The 26,206-nt window shown below is 39.7% G+C and overlaps 1 protein-coding gene across 2 annotated transcripts in view; it reads right to left on the reverse strand.

Moving 5' to 3' along the window:
• Nucleotides 1-2,172: 2,172 nt before the first annotated feature.
• Nucleotides 2,173-26,206, reverse strand: part of NMT2 (N-myristoyltransferase 2) — a 45,220-nt gene continuing 21,186 nt past the window's right edge. For both annotated transcript variants that reach the window (XM_007526104.3, XM_016189618.2), the window contains 9 exons: nt 22,719-22,837; nt 22,526-22,617; nt 22,298-22,414; nt 20,076-20,246; nt 17,390-17,498; nt 12,711-12,881; nt 5,889-6,056; nt 3,746-3,883; nt 2,173-3,565 (listed from right to left, as the gene is read on the reverse strand). In XM_007526104.3, the coding sequence (XP_007526166.1) occupies nt 3,545-3,565; nt 3,746-3,883; nt 5,889-6,056; nt 12,711-12,881; nt 17,390-17,498; nt 20,076-20,246; nt 22,298-22,414; nt 22,526-22,617; nt 22,719-22,837 (1,106 nt within the window). In that variant the 3' untranslated portion in view covers nt 2,173-3,544. The remainder of the gene's footprint in view (nt 3,566-3,745; nt 3,884-5,888; nt 6,057-12,710; nt 12,882-17,389; nt 17,499-20,075; nt 20,247-22,297; nt 22,415-22,525; nt 22,618-22,718; nt 22,838-26,206) is intronic.

Consider the following 26,206-nt stretch of genomic DNA (forward strand, 5'->3'; position numbering starts at 1 on the left):
AAACTAATGTCCACGTTTATATAAACTCACTTAAAAAATTTTTTTTAAATATTTATTTTTATTTTTTTCCCTTTTGTTGCCCTTGTTGTTTTATTGTTGTAGTTATTATTGTTGTCATTGTTGTTGGATAGGACAGAGAGAAATGGAGAGGGGAGGGGGAAGACAGAGAGAGGGAGAGAAAGATAGACACCTACAGACCTGTTTCACTGCTTGTGAAGCGACACCCCTGCAGGTGGGGAGCCAGGGCTTGAACCAGGATCCTTATGCCGGTCCTTGTGCTTAGCGCCACCTGCGCTTAACCCGCTGCGCTACAGCCCAACTCCCTCACTTTTTTTTTTTTTTTTGGCCTCCAGGTTTATTGCTGGGGCTCAGTGCCTGCACCATGAATCCACTGCTCCTGGAGGCCATTTTTTTTCCTTTTGTTGCCCTTATTGTTTGTATCCTTGTTGTGGTTATTGTTGTTGATGTCATTTGTTGTTGGATAGGACAGAGAAATCGAGGAGAGGAAGACAGGGTGGGGAGGGGGAGAGAAAGATACCTGCAGACTTGCTTCACCGCCTGTGAAGCGACTCCCCTGCAGTTGGGGAGCTGGGGCTCAAACCGTGATCCTTCTGCCGATCCTTGTGCTTTGCACATGTGTTTAACCCGCTGCGCTACTGCCCGACCCCATATAAATCCACTTTTTAAAAGGTTGGTACAGTTCTTGTAGGCAAGAACATCTATTTCATCCAACTTGAAAATGGCCAGTCAACATGGTTAACCACAGGGCAGATGAAACTGGACTGTAGACAGTGTTTTGTTTTAAAAACAGGAAAGATACACTAACTAACAAGCAATGTGTTGTCTTAAATTATCTCTGGTTGACTTGACATTTCTTATAAACAGGGATGTGTGGTTGTAGGAGAAATGTTTGATTTTATAGAAAAGCCAAGTATTTTGATTAGTTAGAATCCAACCCTTTACTTGGTTAACTTATTGGAAACCTAACATGTATAAAAGCTTGATGTTAATTATGTGAAATGAAGAAGGAAAAGATAAACAGAGGAGCTTGGTTTCTCAGAGGTGGGTCTGCACAATGACCAGAAGCCCCTTTATGTTAGAAGTCTATTTAATGTCTTATGTTTATGTTAAAACTATGTTTGGAAAGCTACTTCCTATAAACTAGGGGGTAGTTTTAAGTTCTAATTGATGCATGGAATTATGCCACTTCTCATTTAAATTTTACTACTAATAGTAAAAACAACAACAAAAAACACACCAAAAACCTCATGGAAGAAAACAATTCAATTACTGGCAAAAATATAGGACATTTCTAAAATATGTAAAATATAACACATTGCATTAAAATTTAGTTCTAATAGCTACTTTATAAACACAGTTTTGTTGATTATCCATTTAAAACTGTTGGCAATCTGCTTAAGTTTTAAAGAATATATGTATTATTTGTGAGTAACTTCAAAAACAAATAGTAGCGGGGGTGGGACAATGGATAGTGTTGGACTTACAAACATGAAGCCCCTGATTCTTCCCCCAGAATTGCATATGTCTGAGTGATGCTCTGGTACTTTCTCTCTTCACTCTTCTCCCATTAATAAAAAAAAAAAAAAATTTTTTTTTTTTACTATTAATGAGTAAAATAGTGTGAATTCTGATAAAGAATAATAACTTTTATGATGAGGGAATACAGTTGATGACAATTTCCAACTGGCAGATCTACAATTACTGAAGAACCCATTTTTAGATTTTGTGCCCTGGAAACATGGAAAGAAACACTGCTCTTCCACAGCACTCCAAATTAAAGTCAAAATCTCATTTACTTCATGCTGGTTTCTCAAATGTTTCAGTGAATTGGTTCAGTTTTGCTTCTCTGAAGCCTCTCTCCTTTTAGGAAGGAATGGTGATGGGATGTTTTTTATCATCCTCAATGAAGTAATTCCTTTTTATCTTCCAGAAAGTGTGCAGCTCTGTCCTAATTGCACAGCAGTGTGGGGCTGAGTGCCCTCTAGTGGCAGCTCAGATAAACCACAGCTGTGGTGGTGAAATGCAGAAACTGGCTTTCAGCTCTTTGGTGTCAGTCTGGCTCCAGAATAGTTTTCTAGGGCTATCACAGTTTAGTAGCCATAGGGAACAAATGGTGTGGCTGGGTTCAGATACATGAACAAAATAATGTGGCTGGGTTCCAATAAAACTTTATTTACAGATTGAGCTTAGAACAATTTTAACATGTCATAAAACATTCTTCTGGTCTCTGTCCCCCAAAGTAAAAACCATCTTTTGCTGGAGGGCTGTACAAATACAGGCAGTGGGTTGGATTTAACTTGCTAGTTCCTGCCTGATATAGCTTGTGATGGGCTTAATTTGACTATAACTAACGAAGGAAAGGCCATCATGTCTAAAATAAACTTTTCTGTACTCAACAGCCTAGGCACTGGAACAGTAAAGGCAGGAAGAAGTGACTACTTTGTCTGAGTCAAGGCCAGCTAATGTGGCCCAGTCTACATCTTTTCCCCTTGCACTACCGGCAATATATACACATGTATATACACAGTGAAACTTGGTTTTCCATAGTCTTGGTAAAAACACCATCAGTAACAAAATTATGAGTACTTATTTACAAATAAAACAATTCCCATTAGCATGACAGTTTTCATGATAAATTAAAGTCAGTATAAAGGAATATGTGCTATTTTGCACAAGTAATAAAAACATCCTAACTATTAACGTCCCATAGCACTAAGAAGTTCCACTGGGGATTTATTTTGATATGAGAGCTTTTATTTTTCACTTCACATATCTTTGCTGTTGCTGAGAAGAAACGAGTTTGGCTGTATACTCTTTCAAAGAGCACACTTAAAAGTCTGCACAGGACTTTGCATTTGAACCAATCCACTGATCTGCTGAAGATCAAAGTATAGGTTTATTAATTTGGCAACTTTGCTTCTTGAGAAATAGATGTACGAGACTTCAGTACATTTTTATCTTGCATTCCATTTAAATAGCCATCATTGTTGCTGAGTTACAAAAGTGCTGGTTCCACATGTGTTCCCACTGATAGCATGTATACTAGGTGACTGACATAAGAAATTTCCCAAGGATCCTTTATTTTGTGACATGAACTTTCAGGCTACTACTTAATAAACAGAAATGCAATTTAGTTTCCACACAATAGCAAAGATTTTTTTTTTTCCACACGATTATGTGACTTACTGTTTGGTCCATAGAAAAACAGTTCTTTATTTAGACAGTGGGAAAAATACCCTCTTTGTCAACACAGTCAAAAAAATTTGAAAATTTGAGGAATGTATGGTTCATCCCCTTTTCATTCCTCTTACAAATAAATGGGTAAGCTGGGAAAAAAGGATGATCGTTAATGTTCTAGCTAGAAACATGAACTATCAGTCACATAGGGATGCTTTGTCATCTTTTCAGACTGTTCCTGACTTAAAATTTCACTTAAAGTTGTGCTTTTCTTCCTTGGAATGAGATTTCCAGGAACCAAACAGAATATTAACAGATGATGATGCAGAGTTCTAGATATAGCCATCTATTGTAATACAAGTCCAACCTAGAGGGAAGAAATTGAATAATGAGAACAGGCAAGAAAAATGAAAGTATACTGTAGTATAGCAGATTTGTATATAAAAAAAACCTGCTAAATAAAACCACTCAACAATCCAAAAAAACAAACATGGGTATACTAGGCAAGTTGATTTAAGTTTGTTAAGGGTGTATCAACTTCACTTACCTTTTCAGAATCTGTTCCTGGACACCTCCAATTGTACAAATAATACTGTAAATTGCCATCTCCTATGCCAAACTTGAGTTTTTCCAAGAATGTCTTGTTTTCCATCAAATCTAATGCATTGAAGACATCAAATCCTTTCTGCAACATAAAAATAATTTAAATTTTAAAATATCAAAGAATCCAAGTGTTTTCTCTGAATTTTAAAGAGTCAAAACCTCTGAAAAATTACATTATTTCAGTATAACGTAATTCTTTTCCTAATAGCTTTTGAATATGCTTAAATAACAAGGTTTATTGTCTGCATGAGTTAAGAATTTAGTTGCATATGGGTTAATTAACTAGCTATGAATCTGACAGACTCAGCAAGATTACATAAAATATGGAATTGGGGTCGGGCGGTAGCGCAGTGGGTTAAGCGCACATGGTGCGAAGTACAAGGACTGGCGGCAGGATCTCAGTTTGAGCCCCCAGCTACCCACCTGTAGGAGAGTCGCTTCACAAGTGGTGAAGCAGGTCTGCAGGTGTCTATCTTTTTCTCCCCCTCCCCTCTCTCTCTTTTAAAAACACTCTTTTAAAAAATATTTTATTCTTTTGTTGCCCTTGTTTTATTGTTGTTGTTGTTGTCATTGTTGGATAGGACAGAGAGAAATGGAGAGAGGGGGAGAGAAAGACAGACACCTTCAGACCTACTTGACTGCTTGTGCAGAGATTTCCCTGCAGGTGGGGAGCCGGGGGCTTGAACCATCTTTTTTTTATTGTTGTTTTTATTGATGTCATCGTAAGATAGGACAGAGAGAAATGGAGAGAGGAGGGGAAAACAGAGGGGAGGAGAGCAAGATAGACACCAGCAGACCTGCTTCAGAACTGCCTATGAAGCGACTCCCCTACAGGTGGGGAACCAGGGGCTCAAACCAGGATCCTTAGCCAGTCCTTGTGCTTTGTGCCATGTGTGCCACAGCCTGACTCCTCTTCCCCTCCTCTCTCCATTTTTCTCTGTCCTATCCAACAACAATGACATCAATAACAACAATAAAACAAGAAGGGCAACAACAAGGGCTACATGGCCCAGTGCCATGACATGTCATAGAAGATATCCAGAGCTGCAGCTCTTATCTCACACGAGGCAAGGTATGCATTAACAAGTGAACTATCTTCTGGTTCTCAAGCAATAAATACTTTAAAAAATATTTTCAATGACCAAATACTAGATAAATGAAGTAATGGCAGTTGTAATGTGTGATTCTTGTAATTACATAAAGATGTATCTGTCAAACATTTTAAAGGAAAATATTTATTTGTAACAAGAATTTAACAACTGCTCTAACTCTACACTTAGTTCTATCCCTAGCAGCACATGTGCCAGAGTGATGCTCTGGTTCTCTCTGCACCTATCCCCTACCCAACCCCACCAGTAAATAAGTAAAAAAAAAAAAAAAAAAAAAATTTTTTTTTTTTTTGGTCTCTAGATTATTGTTGGGGCTTGGTGCCAGCACTATGAATCCATGGCTCCTGGCAGCAATCCCCCGCCACCCCTTCTTCCATTTTATTTAACTAGACAGAGAGAAATTGAGGGGAGGGAGAGACAGACACCTGCAGACCTACACTTCACTGCTTGTGAAGCATCCCTGCAGCAGAAGGGGAGTGGGAGCTCAAACCTGGGTCCTTAATCGGGTTTTTTTGCGCAGTACATAACTAACTGGGTATGCCAATCCCAACCTTCCCCCCTTTAAACTGAGTTTTGTTAGTTATTTGCTGCAATGCAAACACTCATGTATCTTTCTTATATCCTGGGATCTTGTATTTTTCTTATATTCCTTATCTTATGGGCATTACACTTTATTATTTGAGGCCTAAAAGTTCCAAATTTGTATAGAACATCTTTATGGTTAAGCTGCAACTAAATTATATCAAATTAAGTTACTAAAGTTATAAAAGAAACTCATCAAAATTCCTTTTGACTGATAGTTAATAACAAGTCTCAAATGGACTCCAACTGTGTTAAAGGACAGAACATAAAAGTTGTTTATGGTAACATGTGCACTTAACCAGGTACACCACCATTCAGATCCTTAAAAGAAGCTTGTTTATGTACTAGGATAACATGCTTGGAAAAACACAGGACCAAAAGGAGTGAATCACTTACCAATTTTGCAATGACTAGTGCGTCATGCATAAGGTCCAGCAGGGGTGTCTCTGTGTGAATGTTGTAGAAAGAGTAGGCAGCCTTGAGGCTCTTGTGAGCTGGGTGGTGCATGACTGTAGAGGGGAGTGTGTAGAAGCTCAGGAAGTCAGTTAGTTTACCACTGGAGTTCTAAAGAACAAAGGCAACAACAGGTAAATATCTCCTTGAACAAACTCCATCAGTGCATATAAACTGTTTCAAGGGACTTGGCAGCCTAAACTGTTTCAAGGGACTTGCAGCATGACTTTCTGTATGAAAAGCAACAGCTCACATCATTTTCTGATTTGGAGAAGAACATAGGGTTGTACCTTTGCCCAAGAACTAGTCAGTGATCTGTATCGAGTCTAAGAAATACAGTTTTGAGCAAAGGAGATTTATTTTAGTGGTTTGGTGGTTATGCAAAATAATTTCATGCTTGAGGCTCCATGGCTCCAAGTTCAATTCCTGGGAAGCTAGAACTGAGCTTCTGGTCAGAAAGAAGAGGAGAGGGAGTCAGGTGGTAGCACAGTGGGTTAAGCACACGTGGCGCAAAGCGCAAGGACCAATGTAAGGATCTGGGTTTGAGCCCCTGGCTCCCCACCTGCGGGGAGTTGCTTCACAGGTGGTGAGGCAGGTCTGCAAGTGTCTTTCTCTTCCCCTCTCTGTCTTCCTTTCCTCTCTCCATTTCTCTCTGTCCTATCCAACAATGACAACATCAATAACAACAGTAATAACTACAACAATAAAATAAGGGCAACAAAAGGGAAAAATAAACAAATATTTTTAAAAAAGAGAGGAAAGAGAGACAGAAGGAGGAGGAGAAGAAAAAGGGTGGCTGGGTGGTGGCACACTTGGTTGAGCACATTACAGTGTGCAAGGACCAAGCCTGCAGGAGGAAAGTTTTGCAAGTGGTGAAGCAGAGCTAGAGGTATCTCTCTCTCTCTCCCCCTACCCTCTTAATTTCTGGCTGTCTTTATCTCATAAATAAAGATAATCAAAAATTAAAAAATAGAAAGGAAATAAAGAAATAGAAGTAATAGAACCTACTGGAGTTGGTAAACTGGGAAAGAGCTCACCCCATAGGGCTTGAACTACCCTGTGTAAAGCCTTGGGTTCACATTCCGACACTACACAGGAGCACCAAAGTACTACTAATGAGCCTGGACTTATGGAACAGTGATAAAAAGAGAACATCTTTTTTTTTTTTTTTTCCCAGAAATAAAAGAGTGCTAAGGATTACAAGCTGCCTTCTTCAATTGAAAGATAATGGACAATAGCTACCATCTTCTTGGCACAAGGTAAGAATTTTATCAGCTTAGAGTGAGCATGGATAGTTTGGGAGCTACTTTTATTTTTTGTTGTTAAGCTTCAGTGCTCCAAGTCAGCTTTTTCAAAGGCGGGGAGGAAGAGGGAGAGAAAGGAGGCACCACAGCACAGTCAGTGCTACAGTAGTCCCACCAAGGTGCTATCTTACTGGACCCAGAAGCTGTTTTTTTTTTTTAAGCTTGTAAAAGGTACTAGCAAAATACCCCAAAATACTAATATTCAAAACAGATACATTATCAAAAATCAAAAGAGTTTAAAAATTTGGTGTTTATGGCTGTATAACCTTTCAATACAAGGAACTAACCAGCTGTGCTTGGATTGTTTTAATTGGCTATGATGGCCAAGGTAGTTTCAAATTGGTTATTGAAAATGCTTCTGATTCATTAAGTCTTTCTTTAGACATTAAAAAAGAAAGATGTTAGGCTAATGCCATTCTCTACTGCTCTGTACTAGCAGCTCAATATTACAGATGAGCCCAAGACCTAAACTTTCAGCTTTGATAAGGATTTCCAACTTGAAAAACACTACAAGATTTGGAAGAGTCTCACTGGATGGGTTCAACAGTAGAGTGGAGAATAGCAGAGAGAGATGAAGACTCCAGTGGAATTTACCCAATCTGAACAAGAGAGAAAAGAGACTGAAAGGAACTAAGTTAAGACTTAATAAAAAAAGAACCAATACTCATCTCCTCACAGTCCCAGAGGAAATGATAAACCTGAAGAAAACTCGTGCCAAGACACATCATCATTAAATGTCTTAAAACAAAGAAATATTTTGAAAGTGGCCATAGCAAAGGGATGCATTACCGGAGGGTTGGGTGGTAGTGCAGCGGGCTAAGTGCACGTGGTGAGAAGCTCAAGGACCGGGGTAAGGATCCCGGTTTGAGCCCCCGGCTACCCACTTGTAGGGGAGTTGCTTCACAAGCGGTGAAGCAGGTCTGCAGGTGTCTTTCTCTCCCCCTCTTCTCTCCATTTCTCTCTGTCCTATCTAACAATGACATCAATAACGACAACAATAATAACTACAACAACAATAAACAACAAGGGCAACAAAAGGGGGAAAAAAAGCAAATAACAAAAATATTACAAAAAAAAAAGGGTGCGTTACTCACAAGGGAATCAAAGAAAAGCAAGAGTTTTCATTAGAAAACAAAGCTACCATACAAAAGTGGCACAATTTTATGTATAAGTGCTGAAAGGAAAGATCAACTGAATTTTATATCTGATGAGGCCCCCTTCAGGAGTGAAGGGAAAAATAGGGATGTGAAACATTCCCAAACAATGAGAACTTACAGAGTTTGTTACTAGCAGACTATTTTTAAGTTGACCAAACAAGTCCTTCAAATAGAAAGGAAATAATAAAAGGAGACATCTTGAAGGAAGGCAAAACAGAAAATTTACTATATACTCTGTTATTTCTCCTTATGAATTTTAAAAATTGAACTGATGAAACAAAAATTATAATACTGCCCGATACTCAAAATAGTGATATTTGGGCAGGTGAGATAGCACAATAGTCACGCAAAGAGACTCATGCCCCTAACGCTCCAAAGTCCCAGGTTCAGTCCCCTACACCACCATAAATCAGAGCTGAGCAATGCTCTAGCAAAAACAAACAAAAACAGTGATATTTAAAAGTCAAGTGTCTGGAGAAGTGGCACAGCAGAAGAATGAAGGACTTGCATGTGTGAGGTCCTGAGTTCAACCCTCGGCACCACAGATGCCATGATGATGCTCTAGTGCTCTCTCGGTCACAAATAAATAAAATTCTTAAGGTGAAATTAAAGAAAAGAAGGTAAGGGGACAAAGTGGAAACAAGTCATATTAAATGTGAGTCCATCAAATTGTGGCAAATAACATGTTTATCTTAATACTTAGAATGACTGTCATGAAAACTACACACATGTACACTCAAATACCCTGTTAAGACAACCCTAAAGACATGTTCAAATAACCCACAAGGAGACATGGAAAAAGAAACAAGTTTCTGAGGAAAAAGGAGAACGTGACTGACTTGAGTGCTAACGGATCATTAATGACCAAAAGTAAATGTTAAATACATCAATCTAAGGAAAGACTGGAAGAGTGTCTAAAGAAACATGGCCTGACTATATATTATTTACAAGAACTTAACTTCAAATTCATATTCAGTGCCAGAGGTTGAAAGTAAAAGAACACCACCACCACACAGATACTTTTTTTTTTTTTTTTTTAACCAGAGCACTGCTTAGCTCTGGTTTATGGTGGTGTGGGGGATTAAACCTAGGACTTTGCAGGCTCAGGCATGACTGTCTCTGTGCCATTATGCTATCTCTCCTCCACCCCAGATACTAACTTTTAAGTGAGAATACCTATATATTATATTCAATAAAGAGAACTCAGAGCAAAGAATAAGAGCAAACCCACAAGGAAGATATAAGGCTTTTAAATATATGTATCAAACGAGACACTCAAAATCCTAAGAGAGCTGAAAGGAGATGTGAATAAACCTTAATTACAGTTGGGGACTTCAACAACTTTACTATCAATTGATAAAACTACCATAAAGAAAATAAAGTGTATCAAAAATGTGAATGACAGAATCTAAATAACATGTATAGAAGACTACTCCACAATGGCAGAATGTATTTTTTCACACACACAAGAAACATTCAGTAAGATAGACCATGCTCCCCACTGCCCCCCCCAGAACCCTAACAGAATTGAAGTCACAGACTGTGTTCTCCAACTGTAATGGCATCAAACCAGAAATAAGTAGGATATCTCATTTCTGCTGAAACTGAAAAACAATTCTAAATAATTAATGTGTCAAAGAGGGCATCTCAAAGAAAAATTAAAAATACACAGAACTGAATTAAATGGAATGCCAAAATATGTAGGATGCAGCTATAGCTAATTCCAGAACAAAATGTCCATATTATGTATTTTTGAACTTTTTCTTTTTTTTTTTTAAATACATTTGTGGTCCGGGAGGTGGCACAGTGGCTAAGGAACTAGCCTCTCAAGCGTGAGGTCCTGAAGTTCAATCCCGGCAGCACATGTACCAGAGTGATGTCTGGCTCTTCCTCTATCTCCTACTATCTCTCATTAACAAATAAAATATTTTAAAAAAAGATTGTTTAACTGTGATAGAGAAAGAAATAAGGTGAGAGGAAAGTCACCTGTAGTCTGCTTCAACACTTATGCTCTTTTTTATTTTTTAAAATTTAACCAGTGATTTAATATTGATTTACAAAATTACATGTCATTCCACACCGTCCCTACCACCAGAGTTCTGAATCCCTGATCCCTCCACTGCAAGCCACTGCAGTTCTCCCAAGGTTGCAGAGATGGGTTAACTATCATCTCTACAACTATCTTTCTAGATTTGTACAAAATTGCCCTCCCCCCCTTTTTCCAGGTCACATCTTCTCTTCCCCTCCAAGCCACACATAGCCCTATTACTACATCCAAGTGTCCCTCCCTTTTTCCTCCTCTCTCTCTGGGACCTGATGTAGCTGGAGTTCAGTGCCCTCTTTTCCTCTTCCTCCTATCACTTTTTCCCCACTGGAAGTATGGATCAAAATTGTTTTTGGGGTGCAAAAGGTAGGAATTCTGGCTTCAGCAATTGTGAAGCTCTCCTTCTCCAGGTCAAACCAGGAGCCTGAACCTGGGTCTTCATGGTTGGTAACTTGTGCACTTTACCAGTTGTACTATTGCCCAGTCCCTTTAAATGCTTATATTGTAATAAGGGTCTCAAATCAATTATATAAATCCCTCCCTTAAGGAACAACAACAACAAATAGAACAAATTTACTCAACGCAAACAGAGGAAGGAAATAAGAAATATAAGAGCAGAAATCAATGACATTTAAAATAGGAAAGCAATAGAGAAAAATCAATGAAAAAGCCTGGCTTCTTGGGGGGAAAAAATCAGTAAATTTGATATGATATTAAGACTGACAAGAATAAAGAACACGCTTCCCCAGAGACCCACCCTACTAGGGAAAGAGAGAGGCAGACTGGGAGTATGGACCAACCAGTCAATGCCCATGTTCAGCGGGGAAGCAATTACAGAAGCCAGACCTTCTACCTTCTGCAACCCACAATGACCCTGGGTCCATGCTCCTAGAGGGATAGAGAATGGGAAAGCTATGGGGGGGGGGGGAGTGGGATATGGAGACTGGGTGGTGGGAATTGTGTGGAATTGTACCCCTCCTTCCCTATGGTTTTGTTAATTAATCCTTTCTTGAAAAAAAAAAGAATAAAGAACAACAATATTAGCAATAAAGTACAGTTTATCATTTTAGAATCATTAGCAAAAAGAAATACCAGCAAAATACTATGAACAACTTTAGCTTTTTTAACACAACATGCTCAGCTCTGGTTTGTGGTGGTGCAGGGATTGAACCTGGGACTTTGGAGCCTCAGGCAAAAGAGTCTCTTTGCATAACCATTATGATATCTCCCCCACTCTCTAATTTTACTCTTATACCTCTTGCAATTTTGGAGAATTAGACCAAGTCTTTAAAAATCAAAAACTATTAAAAACTCAAGTCTAGATTAACTATTGGGTTGTAGGAAGTCATGACACATTTTTTTTTTTTGCACAGAAAAATATGTCCTGGGGCTGGGCAGTGGTACACTTGGTTAAGTGCATGTATCACCATGTACAAGGACCCTTTGAGTCCCTGCTCCAACTACAAAGTGGATGCTTTGTGAGTGGTGAAGCAGGTCTGTAGGTGTGCATCTTTCTCTTTCTCTATCTCCTCCTCTACTCTCAATTTCTCTGTCCTATCCAATTAAATGGGGGGGAGGAGAAAGAAAGAAAAAATGGCCTCTGGAAGCACTGGATTTGTAGACACTGAGCCCAGCGACAACCCTAGTGACAATTAAAAAGAAAGAAAAAGATAAATATATAATGATTTTTTCAACAACCCAACAGGTCATCCAAATATTTCTATAATCAATAAATAAGTCAAATGTACCATTTTAGCAAAAAAGAATTGTTTAAGTCTTATTGTTTCAACTGGAGAATTCTGATGAAAATTTAATGAATTTTTACTGTATTATTTGTGTTAATTTTATATCCTTTGGCCTTGCTGAAATTCAGATCAATGTCTTTTAGAGAACAGAAAAGGAACACAATCTAACTCATTGTGTAAGGTCAGCATTAACCCAAGAGCAAAAACAGACAAAGATAGTACAGAATAGACTAAAAAGAAAATGAACTATATAATAGCAGCAAGTCATGGAGGAAAAGAGATGGCCCACTCTGATCCTCCTGGAAAATAAACCCACTCAACAGTATTCTCATCCTCTTCTGTACTATTAGCACATGCAGACAGAGACAGAGATACAAGGAGACAGGGAAAGGTGACACAGCGCCCAAGCTGCTCCGTGGCATGAGGACCAGTGGCTGGAGCCTAGGATGCACATATGGCAAAGCAGGCACTTTCCCAGTGAGCTGTCTCATCAGCTAACCCTGGTACTATTTTACCTCCACTACAAAGGTGTCAATAATATGCTGCTGGGGGAGGAACCAATGGGCAACTTCCTCTTCATCCATCACTGGGGCCAGGTGAAACTGCTGCAGGTAGCTGTTGGTTAGTTCTCGAACTGCTTTGACATCTCTTGGTTCCATGGGTCTCAAGCCTAAAGTCTTTGTTGCCTTGTTAGAGAGAAAACAAAATGAAGAAAGAAGTTTAGTTATAAGAGGGGCAGAAACTTGTGCAGAAGTGTGTTGGTTTGAGACAAGCAGTTAGTCAGCATCATTCTGGAGCAACAAAAATGAGATGAAAGTAAATAGTAGTGGCTAGAATGGGAAAGTTTTGTTGTTGTTTAAATTTTTTTTTTAATTTCTTTATTGGGGAATTAATGTTTTACATCCGGCAGTAAATACAATAGTTTGCACATGCATAACATTTCCCAGTTTTCCATATAACAATACAATCCCCACTGTCCTCTGTCACCCTGTTGTTGTTTTTTTAACCAGAGCATTGGTTCAGCTCTGGCTTATGGTGGTGCAGGGGATTGAACCTAGGACTCTGGAGCCTCAGGCATGAGAGTCTCTTTGCATAAACATTATGTCATCTATCCCCGCCCTCTCTATCTCCCCCTTCCCTCTCAATTTCTGGCTGTCTCTATCCAATAAATAAAGACATATATATATATAAAGAAAATATATTGCATATCCACTACTTTCCCTAGCCCTCAAACAAGTTTTTGCAGAAGCATTAGAAAGAAGACCAGGTTACATCACAGATTTAAAAAAATGGAAGGCACTAGAAAATATGGGTAGGAATATTTACTTTTGATGACTGACAATGACTTGTGTGTCTCAGAGCCTAAAATTACTTCTCTCTCTCTCTTTTTTTTTAATCTTTATTTATTTTCCTGTTTGTTGTTCTTGTTGTTTAACGTTGTGGTTACTGATGTCATTATTGTTGGATAGGACAGAGAGAAATGGAGAGAGGAGGGGAAGATAGAGGGGAGAGAGAAAGATAGATACCTGCAGACCTGCTTCACCACCTGTGAAGCGACTCCCCCTGCAGGTGGGGAGCCAGGGGCTTGAACCGGGATCCTTAAGCTGGTCCTTGCGCTTTGCACCACGTGCGCTTAACCCACTGCGCCACCGCCCGATTCCCTAAAATTACTTCTAATTTCATTAAGCCACACACTCAAAAAAAAAAAAATCTATAGAAGCACTATATATATATATATATATATATATATATATATATATATATATATATATTTTTTTAACTAGAGCACTGCTCAGCATTGGCTTATGGTAGTGTGGGGGGATTGAACCTGCACTTTGGAATCTTGGAATCTCAGGCATGAGAATCTATTTGCATAACCATTATCCCCACCCCAAAATAAAATTTTATTTATTTATGAGAGTGACAGAGAAGAGAGAACCAGAGCATCACTCTGGTACACATGATGCAGGGGACTTCATGCTTGAGAGGTCAATGCTTTATCTACTACACCACCTCTGGGGCGCCACAAAATAAATTTTAAAAAAGTAAGATTGATACAAAAATGATAACTATCTCCTTCAGGAAGAGGGAGGAAAAACATTTAGCTCATATAACAATTGCAAATTTTGGCATACCCCAAGAGTGAAGTGATATTTTCTGAAAGTAAAAACAAGACAAAAAATTTCTAGTAATAAGGCAATATTAAACTTTGCAACCAACTCTATTTCAGTTCAATTAAATTACTCCCTATAGACTATGCATACTGATTTGTGTTAAACCTGCTTTTATGTGGATAGGGAGACAAAACTCTATTGAATGATTACAGCTATTGATTTAAGAAAAAGGAGGATAGTGGTCCGGGAGGTTGCACAGTGGTAAAGCTTTGGACTCTCAAGCGTGAGGTCCTGAGTTCAATCCCTGGCAGCACATATACCAGAGTGATGTCTGGTTCTTACTCTCTCCTATCTTTCTCATCAATAAATAAATTCTTTTTTTTTTTTTTTTTTTTACCAGAGCACTGTTCAGCTCTGGCTTATGGTGATACAAGGGATTGAACCTGGGGCTTTGGAGCCTCAGGCATGAGTGTCACTTTGCATGACCATTATGCTATCTACCCCTCTGCCCAATAAATAAATTCTTTTTTAAAAAAAGGATGATGTAGATTCTATACATTTCAGTAAAGTCAAGTTGTCAAATCTAGCTAGACATCTGTCTTAGTGGGTGTCAGCAAGCATAATACATTTTTTTCCCTCTTAATAATAGAAAAGACACTACAAGATTAATTTCTGGCGCACGTGTGTGTGTGTGTGTGTGTGTGTGTGTGTGTGTGTGTGTGTGTATTCTTTCAATTACAGATAGAAACAGAGTGGGAGGGAGATACAGAGAGTAGAGACCACTAACCACTTCACTACTTATGTTTCCCCATGCAGGTGCTTTTAGGGGCTCTAAACAGGGTTCTTATTCATGGTAAAGTGTGCTCTTTTGGGTGCTTGACTCCCACCTTTTATCTAGTTCATGTTTCTTCACCTTTAAGAATGCTGACAAAAATTTCTTTATGGGCCAAGAAGGTGTGTGGCTTAGTGGCAGACTGCTTGCCTTATATGTGTGAGGCCCTGGGCCTGATCCCAAGTACTGCATGAAAACAAGAATGATAAAATAGAGAAACCTTACTAGTGGTGGTGGAGTGATGCTCTAGTTTCTTGCTAAAAAAATTAAAAAATTAAAAAAAAGGGAGTTGGGTGGTAGCGCAGCAGGTTAAGCGCATGTTGTGCAAGGACCAGTGTAAGGATCCCAGTTCGAGCCCCTGGCTCCCCACCTGCAGGATAGTCACTTAACAAGTGGTGAAGCAGGTCTACAGGTGTCTTTCTTTCCCCCACTGTCTTCCCCTCCTCTCTCCATTTCTCTCTGTCCTAACACTGTAGTGTTAGGACACTAGAATGAAGATCTTAATACACTATCTGGTTTCTTTTGTTGCGATCTCTATTCTTGTTTTTGCCCAAGATCAGATCATAACTGATTCTAGTCTGTCATCAGAAAGTTTTAATTCATACAGCCACTGAGTTTATGCAGTTGTTTCAACATATTACCAGTCTCAGCCAAAGGAACTAGAGTTTGTACTTAAGAAAGGGTCTACAAGGTAGGTCTTTCTACTTGAATCTCTCCATCAAGTGAAAATTTTAACTAAACCACCTGTAACAACCTAAGAGCTCTGATGAGAGCAACACTTAAAAAGATTCCATTTGCATAAATAGCCTAAGGTCACCCAGAGATACTGCCTGGTGATCTGTTCATTGGTCTGTGCTAGGACCTATGGCTTCTAACAAATGAAAGATGGTGGGCTTAGAAAATAGCATAATGGTTATGTAAATAACTTTCATGTAAGATTCTGAACTTCCAGGTTCAATCCTCAGCACCATTATATTCCAAAGCTAAGCAGTGCTCTGGTAAAAAGCAAACTAAAACAAAACCTGTTAAGTGAGGCCCTTGCTATAATTTCCTGCAAGAAATTTAATCCTGTCCAATATAAGCTTGGAAGAAGGGCCAAACCTGGTTGAGTTTTTAGATAAGACCTGGCCCTGACTGACACTGGACAACCGTTTCATAGAAGAACCTGGGGCAGAAGCTTGAGCTAAATATGAGTCTTGATCTTGAGCCCCAGTGCATAGGGGATAGCAGATGGGTTGTTTGAAATGGCTACATCTGTGAGATTCATCACTCAACAATAGGTATTACACCAACCAAATCCTAGATAAAGCCAAGAGTGGTAAATACAATTAGCTTTTCCTTTATTAAGACTTTTTCTTTCTTTTCTTTTTTACCAGAGCATTGCTCAGCTCAGCTCTGGCTTATGGTGGTGGTGCAGGGGATTCAACCTGGGACTTTGGAGCCTCAGGCATGATAGTCTCTTTGCATAACCATTATGCTATCTACCCCTGCCCAAGAGACTATTTTTCACACCAGGAATCTGCTAGTTTAAAAAGATGTTAATTCAATGGCATTTTTTGTTTGTTTGTTTTCTTTCCTCTTCTGGATCTCTCCTCTAAACCTTATTTTTAGCTCCACGGAGTTAGGTCAGCCTTCTGATGATATCTTTTCAACTGTCTTCCTTAATAAACCACAAGTACTCAAAATTTCAAAACACACATCTTGAGTTCAAGCCCATCCAATCAAATTGAAGATCTTAAAAAGTCTTTCAAAAAACAAACTGATATTTCCAAATAAGCTTCCCTGCTTATCCTAGCACTGGAGTCTATGTGAAGTCTTATGTGTTCCTTTTAGCTACATACTCACTTCCTCATATACATAAGCCAATGTCTAAGACTCCTACAAATAATTACTTTCTACATTAAAAACTCAGTTGTGGGAGTCGGGTGTAGTGCAGTGGGTTAAGCGCACGTGGCACAAAGCACAAGGACCAGCATAAGGATCCTGGTACGAGCCCCTGGCTCCCCACCTGCAGGTGAGTCGCTTCACAGGTGGTGAATCAGGTCTGCAGGTGTCTATCTTTCTCTTCCCCTCTCTGTCTTCCCCTTCTCTCTCCATTTCTGTCTGTCCTATCTAACAACACCAACATTAATAACAACAACAATAACTACAACAACAATAAAAAAAACCAAGGGCAACAAAAGGGAAAAAGAGGGAAAAAAAAAACCTCAGTTATACCTTTTAAAAACTGAAAAAAATTCTTACTTACATCTGGAAGTCTGTATAGCTTCATTGTTCTCTGTAAAGTCATATTTCTACTCAAGTGAGAAAATTTCACTTCTACTAATTTTCTGGGGTTTAGTGACCGATGCCAGTATCTGAAAAAAAAAAAAAGTCTTAAAAATTGGATTGATTTCGAAGTCTGCAAGCGTTTATCCTTTGTCTCACTTGAGCTGTCACCAAAACAAGTAAGGAACATTCAGTTGTGTCTAGTGTGACTAGATGCTGGTTTGCCTCTAAATTATTTTTTTCAGTTATTTTTGACCTGCGAAATACAACCTACATTTAAAAAAATTTATTTATTGGAGGATTAATGTTTTACATTTGATAATAAATGCAATAGTTTGTACATGCATAACATTTCTCAGTTTTCCACATAACAATACAACCCCCACTAGATCCTCTGTCATCCTTTTTGGATCTGTACTCCCCCTCCCCAGTCTTTTACTTTGGTGCAATACACCAACTCCAGTTCAGGTTCTACTTGTGTTTTCTCTTCTTCTCTTTTCTTTTTCTTTTGTAGTTATTGTTGTTATTGATGTTGTTGTTGGATAAGACAGAGAGAAATGGAGAGAGGAGGGGAAGACAGAGAGGGGGAGAGAAAGATAAGACACCTACAGACCTGCTTCACAGCCTGTGAAGTGACTCCCCTGTAGGTGGGGAGCCGGGGCTCAAACTGGGATCCTTATGCCATTCCTCTGTTTTGCCTCACGTGTGCTTTACCTGCTGTGCTACCACCTGACTCCTATGTTTTCTCTTCTGATCTTGTTTTTCAACTTCTGCCCGACAGTGAGATCATCCCATATTCATTCTTCTGTATCTGACTTATTTCACTTAACATGATTTCTTCAAGCTCCATCCAAGATGGGGTAAAGAAGGTGAAGTCACCATTTTTAATAGCTGAGTAGTATTCCATTGTGTATACAGACCACAACTTGCTCAGCCATTCATCTGCTGTTGGACACCTGGGTTGCTTCCAGGTTTTGGCTATTACAAATTGTGCTGCTATGAACATAGGTATACACAAATCTTTTTGGGTGGGTGTGTTGGGTTCCTTAGGATATATCCCCAGGAGAGGAATTGCAGGATCATAGGGTAGTTCTATTTCTAGCCTTCTGAGAGTTGTTCAGACTGCTCTCCATAGGGGTTGGACCAATTTACATTCCCACCAGCAGTGCAAGCCTACATTTCTTGTTATGTTCCTTTGTAGTTTGTGACCTTTTATCTCTTTCCATAAAAACAAATCTTAAATTGCAAAAGGAATACAACATAGTGCCCAACATGTAAATATTTAATGACCATTGCTAATGCTACAGAAGGCAAAATATAAAGTCATTCCTCCTCAGTTAGTAGCCTTCATGTTTATATAAAACACCAAAAGATAACAACTTTTTAGAAAACGAACTTGGTTATTTTAAGTAAGACAATTTAAGTACTTCAATAAATGAACTGTATTACAATATACCTGGGGCTGTCTTATTTGTTCTATTCATCCATAATTCAAAAGGAGATAGTAAATTTATAGTTTTATCCTTTATACTATGCTTACTTGAGGTGTGGGGGGAGAGAAATTCTTTCAATGCTCTAGAAATGGATTAGTCAAATGAAAATCTGATAAACAAATTTCTTACTGTGTTAACTTATGAAAAGTTTGAGAAAGAAGCAGATGAAGAGATATAACAGAGCTTAAAAATTCTTTTTTGGGGCTTGGTGGTGGCGCACCTGGTTGAGTGCACATGTTACAGTGCACAAGGACCTGGGTTTGAGCTCCTGGTCCCCACCTGCAGGGGGAAAGCTTCACAGTTGGTAAAGCAGGGCTGCAGGTATCTCTGTTTCCCCCTTCCTCTCAGTTTCTGGCTGTCTCTATCCAATAAATAAAGATTAAAAAAATGTAAAAAAAAAATTCTTTTAAAAAATATTTTTATTTATTTATTCATGTAGAAGATAGGCAGAAAGAAAAAGAACCAGACATCACTCTGGGACAAGTGCTGCCAGGGATTGAACTTGGGACCTCATGCTTGATTGTCCTGTGCTTTATCCACTACGCCACCTCCTGAACCACCAGAGCTTAAAACTTCTTATTCCCAGTAAGCTAGTACATTTGGGTCTTTAAATTGCCTTTTCTTTTTTCTTTTTTCTTTTTTTTTTTCCAGAGCACTGCTCAGCTCCGGCTTATAGTGGTGCAGGGGGATTAAAACTGGGACTTTGGAGCCTCAGGCATGTGAGTCTCTTTGCATAACCATTACGCTATCTACCCCCACCCTTTAAATTGCTTTTTATCAAGTTTTTTGGACTAGTTCCTGAGAGTACTATAGAGTGGGATAACAGAAACTAGTACTACACAGTATGCACATATTGAGAACACAATGCTTTGGGTTTCCTCAAGGAAAAGACACGCTAGTATTTCAGATGAAGAGAAACAGAAATACAGATCTTGTATCACTAGCAGGAAAATGTTAAAAACTCTTTTCAACTTTGAGTGATTGTAAGATATAGTGGGAAGCATACTGGGCTTGGTAGTTCTTGTTTTTCTAGTCCCCATCTCTGCTATCAGCCAAGTATACAATCAATGGGAAGCCCAATTCTTTTGAGTCTCACAAATGGCAAATCATACTCTAAGCAACATGGCAGGAATGGTCAATACCTTTCATTAAGATGACATGTGGTATTATTACCTGCAAGTGGCCACTGGCTTAGGAAGAACCACTCCAGCAGTATAAACAGCTTGAAAAATCCCTTCTAGGTTCACTCTTCTGGTTATTTCTCGAATTAATACTGGGGCTACCCGTTTAGATCTCAATTTCTTATGTACACAAAGGAAGTTAATTTCAACCATCTTCTTCATACTAAGAAAGACAGAAGCAAGACAATGTGAGATTAAGAACATAAGACAATATTCATAAAATGTAAGATTAAAAAAGACACATAAAACTTCAAAGATACTTTCTTTTAAACAATACTTAACAGCAACACCTTTTATCAAGTAGAAAGTATTTGATAACAAAATGATGGTAACTGTAGGCCACAGGGATGCAAATCCTCTCATTCTAAATAAAATTTAAGACTTTGGTGGTTATTTCATTTTTTTGTTGTTGTTATTACTGCTGAGAGAAAGAAGACTGGCTATTTTATTCGTTTCTGTTTTTCTTCTTTATATATAGTACTAGAGACGAAACCCAGGGCACCATGTATGCAAAGCAGGTGTTCTTATATTTATTTATTAGTGATTTAATAGTGATTGACAAGATTGGGTATAAGAGGGGTACAATTCCATACAATTCCCACCACCAGAGTTCTGCTTCCCATTCCCCCCATTGGAAGCTTCCCTATTATTCTTTATCCCTCTGGGAGTGTGGATCAAAGATCTTTATGGGTTGCAGAAGGTATGTGTGGGGGGTATGGCTTTTATAATTACTTGTCCGCTAGACATGGGTATTGACAGGTCAATCCATACCCCCAGGCTGTTTCTATCTTTCCCTAGTGGGTTAGGGGAGCAGTGTCCTATCCCTGAGGCACTTCCCTAGCCCCTGCTCTTTGCATGTCTTTTTTTTTTTATTTCCCTTGGTTGCCCTTGTTGTTTTATTGTTGTAGTTATTATTGTTGTCATCGTTGTTGAATAGGACAGAGAGAAATGGAGGGAGGAGGGGAAGACAGAGAGGGGGAGAGAAAGACAGACACCTGCAGACCTGCTTCACCACTTGTGAAGCGACTCCCCTGCAGGTGGGGGGCTGGGGGCTCAAACTGGGATCCTTGTGCTGGTCCTTGTGCTTTGCACCACCTGTGCTTAACCCACTGCGCTACTGCCCGACTCCCTTTTGCATGTCTTTTGTTTAGGAATCAGATCAGATTTGTCTCAAAGTTTCTGTATCTGTTCTTCCTGGAATATATATAATTATGGCAATCATTGGCTCACTCCATACAGAATCTGGTAAGATGATACTTTGGCAAAATTCCATTTTATTTTTATTTTTCATATAAGATGATGCTTTGGAGTATAATGCAATCTCAAGGGTCTGTGAAGGTGCCCCAACTAGACTAGAGCTGGTGCCTCCCTGTACAATCAACTTTTTGGAGCTTCACAGCTTACGTCCTGTTCTGGTCTATATACACAGGCATTTCATCTGGCAAACAATATTCAAATGTTTTTAGCAGCAAATAAGCTAACCTAATATTGTGAAAGGTAAGCAAACCTATTATACATTAGATCTTTCATTCCTGGTCTTTGACCTGGTGGGCTGGAGTCCCATATTTACTCTATAAGCTGGAGTCCCATATTTACCCTATAAACATTAAGTATTTACATCTTCTTTTTTTTTTTAAAAAGTATTTACATCTTCTAATCTTTTTGTTTTTTTGATGAGCTAAATAAAGCACAACTCCAACACCAACAAGCTCCCTTGGTTTTTATTTTCTTTTGAGATTTTATTTATTTATTTATTTATCTATGAGAGAGATAGAAGGAAAGAGAGAGAGAGAGAACTAGACATCACTCTGGTACATGTGCTACTGGGGACTGAACTCATGACCTCATGCTTGAGAATCCAATGCTTTATCCACTGTGCCACCTCCCAGACCACACTCCCTTGGTTTTCCTACGGTCCTCTATGTAGTAGTACTGGTGCTTGAGTCCAAGAAAAAAAGAAAAGTGTTTCAAGATGTGCACTCTACCTGCTGAGCTAACTCTAAGAGATTAATAGTTTTTAATTTTTAGAGCTATTTTTAGTTCACAGCAAAACTGAATGGAATGCAAGACTTTTCATCTGTACTTCCCACCCCCACCATGTACAACTCCATCCAATATTAAGAGCATACATTTAGTCATTTTAAAAAGCTGTAAGAGCTACAACTTTGGAAAAAGGATACCTCAGTGCTGACATGGTCAAGCGCAACTGTGTACCTGTCATAAATCCGAATGTTCGCTGGGATGGCACTTATGAACCCGACGAGCTTTCTGTTTGAAGACACTCTGACCCCACAGTGCCACTGGGGGAGCCAGCCTGGGGGACGAAGAGCCCTGATGTCCAAAGGCAAGGAAAAGGGAGCCAGTTAAGAGTGAGGAGATAGGCAAGATCAAAGATTACCCACCTCACCGCCCTACCCATGGCATATGGGACAGTGGGCCTACCACAGCAGGAACTCAGGGGAATAGTCAAAGCGGAACATATTGTCGTCATCTTCCACGTAATTCTCGTTTAACAATGTGTATAACTCCTTGAGCTGCAAGACCAAACAGTGGTGTCCTATCTATGTGTGCTCATAACCCACTCAGAAACAGCTTGTATGGTTGTGGAAGTGGACTCTGAGAGGCTTTTACTCACCACTTCTTCATTACCCAAATCTAAAGTGTCCCACATAAAACCCTGCGGCAAGGAGTATGGCTCCTGACGGACATGGTCTTTATCTGCTTCAATTGCTCCGTGAGATGTTATCACCTCATCTGGAGGGAGAAGGGAAGAGGGAATAAAAAGACAAAGACAGAGGATTAGATGACAAAACCTCATGATAATCCAAAATGGGAAACTGCACATAATGAAATCAAATTTAGGGAGCTTGGGCTTATTAGAAACTTTAAAAATATGCTACAGGGCTAGGGAGGTAGTTCGGCCTGCAAGCTCCAACTTGTATTCATGAGGTGCCAGAGTCAACCCTTGGTACCACCTTGTGCCAGAGTAGTGTTTTGGTCCTCTTTCCTACCTTTCTCATAATAAATCTTTAAGAAAGGGGGGGGGATCAGGTGGTAGTGCAGGTTAAGTGAACATGGCACAAAGTGCAAGGACCAGCATAAAGATCCTGGTTTGAGCCCCTGGCTCCCCACCTGCAGGGGGTCGTTTCACAAATGGTAAAGCAGGTCTGCAAGTGTCTATCTTTTGCTCCCCCCCTGCCTCCCCATCTCTCTCTGTCCTATCCAACAACATTAATGGCAACAATAATAATGACAACAACGAGGACAACAAAATGGGAAAAAATGGTCTCCAGGAGCAGTGGATTCGTGGTGCAGACACTGAGTCCCCGAAATAACTCTGGAGGCAAAGAGAAAGAAAGAAAGAAAGAAAGAAAGAAAGAAAGAAAGAAAGAAAGAAAGAAAGAAAGAAAGAAAGAAAGAAAGGAAGAGAAGGAAAGACGAGAAAAGAAAAGAAAAAGAGAAAAGGTAGGAAGAGGGCTGGAGACATAGCTCACCATGTACTTTGCCATATATATGGCCACGGTTCATACCATGAACATCAGAGTGTCACAGCATCAGAGGAAGCTCTGGTGTTATAGCATCTCCTCCTCTCTAGCTTTATGAAAAAATCATCCCAGGAGTGGTGAAATCACACCTAAATAATTTCATGCATAAATAACTTACGGTTCTAGATAAATAGACATAATAAGTAAAAATACAGAATTGTTTCTGCTACTTCCAGGGTGCCTAGATGGTAGCAGAAAAATCACTGCGACAGTGGATATTAATGAAATGGTAGTGATTTCTCAGTCTCGGCCCCTCAATTACAGATGAGCTGTATAGCTGACACCACTGTGTACAACGCTGCTTTGGTAAGACAGCCCAAAAAAGGTTTTTACACTAGCTTTCAGCAAACTGGGCAAAGGACTACACTGACCTCTGACCCTTCCAAAATCTAAAATTAACCTTAGAGCTGTTTACTTCTTTCCATCTGGACTGCTGGCATGTAGCTCGGGTCTTCATAGTCTCTAGTGATTTTCACAAAGGTGCCCTTTTCCTCCTTAGCCATGCTCCAGTGGAGTGGGGATAGAACACAGACTCCATGGCTGCCACCTGCTCCCGAGGCTTCAGTCACCTTGGGTTCCCTTGATCAGGCTCACCCAGCGCAGGGGACCCAGGGCTTTCATTTACTGGCAAGGTCCTCCCCCTACCCTTGTTGCCATGCAGGCCCTTTGGGTTTTACAGAGAAAAATGCCACCAGCATCTTCTGACTACGGCTTTCTCTGACAGTAGTGTACCCGCCTTCCCCCCCAGGAATAGTCACCATTTACCATCTGGCTTCTCCAAACAGCCTGGCATTTATAAAAATTTTTTAAATGTATTCCCTTTTGTTGCCCTTGTTGTTCTATTGTTGTAGTTATTGATGTCATTGTTGTTGGATAGGACAGAGAGAAATGGAGAGGGGAGGGGAAGAAAGAGGGGGGAGAGAAAGATAGACACTTACAGACCTGCTTCACTGCTTGTGAAGCGACTCCCCTGCAGGTGGGGAGCTGGGGGTTTGAACTGGGATCCTTAAGGTCCTTGCTTGGCACCACGTGTGCCTTAACCTGCTGTGCTACCAACCGGCTCCCAATACCCTGGCATTTAATAATAAAACACTCAGGGGTCAAGAGATAGCTCAGTGGGTAGAGAACATGCCATACTATGCCTGCCTGAGCCCCTGGGGTAAATCCCCAGCACCATGGACAACTCCATAGGTGGTGAAGTGGTGCTGGGGTGTCTCTCCCCACATCTTCAATCTGCTTGTCTCCCTCTCCCTCTATCTATCTGTCTATCTATCTACACAGAATGAAAACATTGAACTGGGTAGGACAATGGGCAGCACCATAGACACATAAGGCCTTTGGTTTATTCCCTGGCAAGGAAAAAAAATAAAATATTTTTAAAAAGTAAATAAAAATAAATGCTCAAGAGATGACTTATGAATAACTTGTCCTCAGATTCTTTTCACAGATGTAAGCCACAGGATTTGTCCCAGCTGTGAGGAGTTTTGCTTTCTATTATTTCCTTATTATTATTATTTTTTTCAATTGAGGCAATGCTGCTTTATAGTACTGTGTACGCATCAGGGGTATGATTCCATACCTCTTCAACACATTACCACATGATACCCACCACTGAAGAAGTACCTATAACCCCTCTGCCCTTGGATGCTCCCCTGATCTCAGCTCTTCAGAGTCTAAGGGTTTATTTTCCTTTGGCTTTGCTCCCTTGTTTCTGCTTCTTTATATCCCACAGATGAGTGAGATAATCAGTATTTATCTTTTTTCTCTGATTTTTGCTTAGCCTGATTACCTCCATTTTCACCCACAATGTCAAAAAAAGGCTAGATCTCATTCATCCTTTCTCACAGCTGAGAAGTATTTTATTGTATATACAGGACCACAACTTCTTCTCTTCTGTCCTGCATCCCTTAGATTGTTTCCACATCTTAGCTCTTGTGAGTGGTACTAATGCAGTGTTCCTTTCCGTTGGTCTCTGCTACCAGTTCATCTCCATCTAAGCATCTCAGGCTTCCTCAGTGGCTAATGGCTCCCTCCCAGAGTACTCTTCCACTTTCATCTCCACCCCCACCCCCACCCAGGAACCTATGTAGACTTCTCCAAGGTGCACATAAGGTGTTCTAGAAATGAGAAGTCTGCAGGATTTAGGAAGGGCCAACACCCAGGCTATCTTCCCAAAGGGAAGCACTGGGGGACAGGCAGCAGCTGAACACAGCTTCTTCTTCATGGGGCAGCGAGTAACTCAGGGGCCCCTGTCCTAGAGCGTCTTCCTCCACCACCCAATATTTAAGCCTGAAAGAACAAAGGCAAGCCATGATTAAGTATTTCCTTCTTTCATACTCTGAGTGAAGTTCACACTTTTTAAACTGCTTGGGGTAGATGAAGTTAGATGGGTAGGAAAATCCTTCTTTGAAGGTACAGAAAATGATTACCCCTTGATTTATATTTGATAAGCTGACTGTACATAACTGGACTACGAAGTTCTGGATAGTAACAAACCACTTGTATTACATAGATTCCAGACTATGAACAATCAGAAAGAAAAACATGGAAGTAAGCATATAATAATCTATCTTCATAT

The sequence above is a fragment of the Erinaceus europaeus genome, chromosome 6 (genome assembly GCF_950295315.1).
Source record: "Erinaceus europaeus chromosome 6, mEriEur2.1, whole genome shotgun sequence".
Taxonomy (NCBI): domain Eukaryota; kingdom Metazoa; phylum Chordata; class Mammalia; order Eulipotyphla; family Erinaceidae; genus Erinaceus; species Erinaceus europaeus.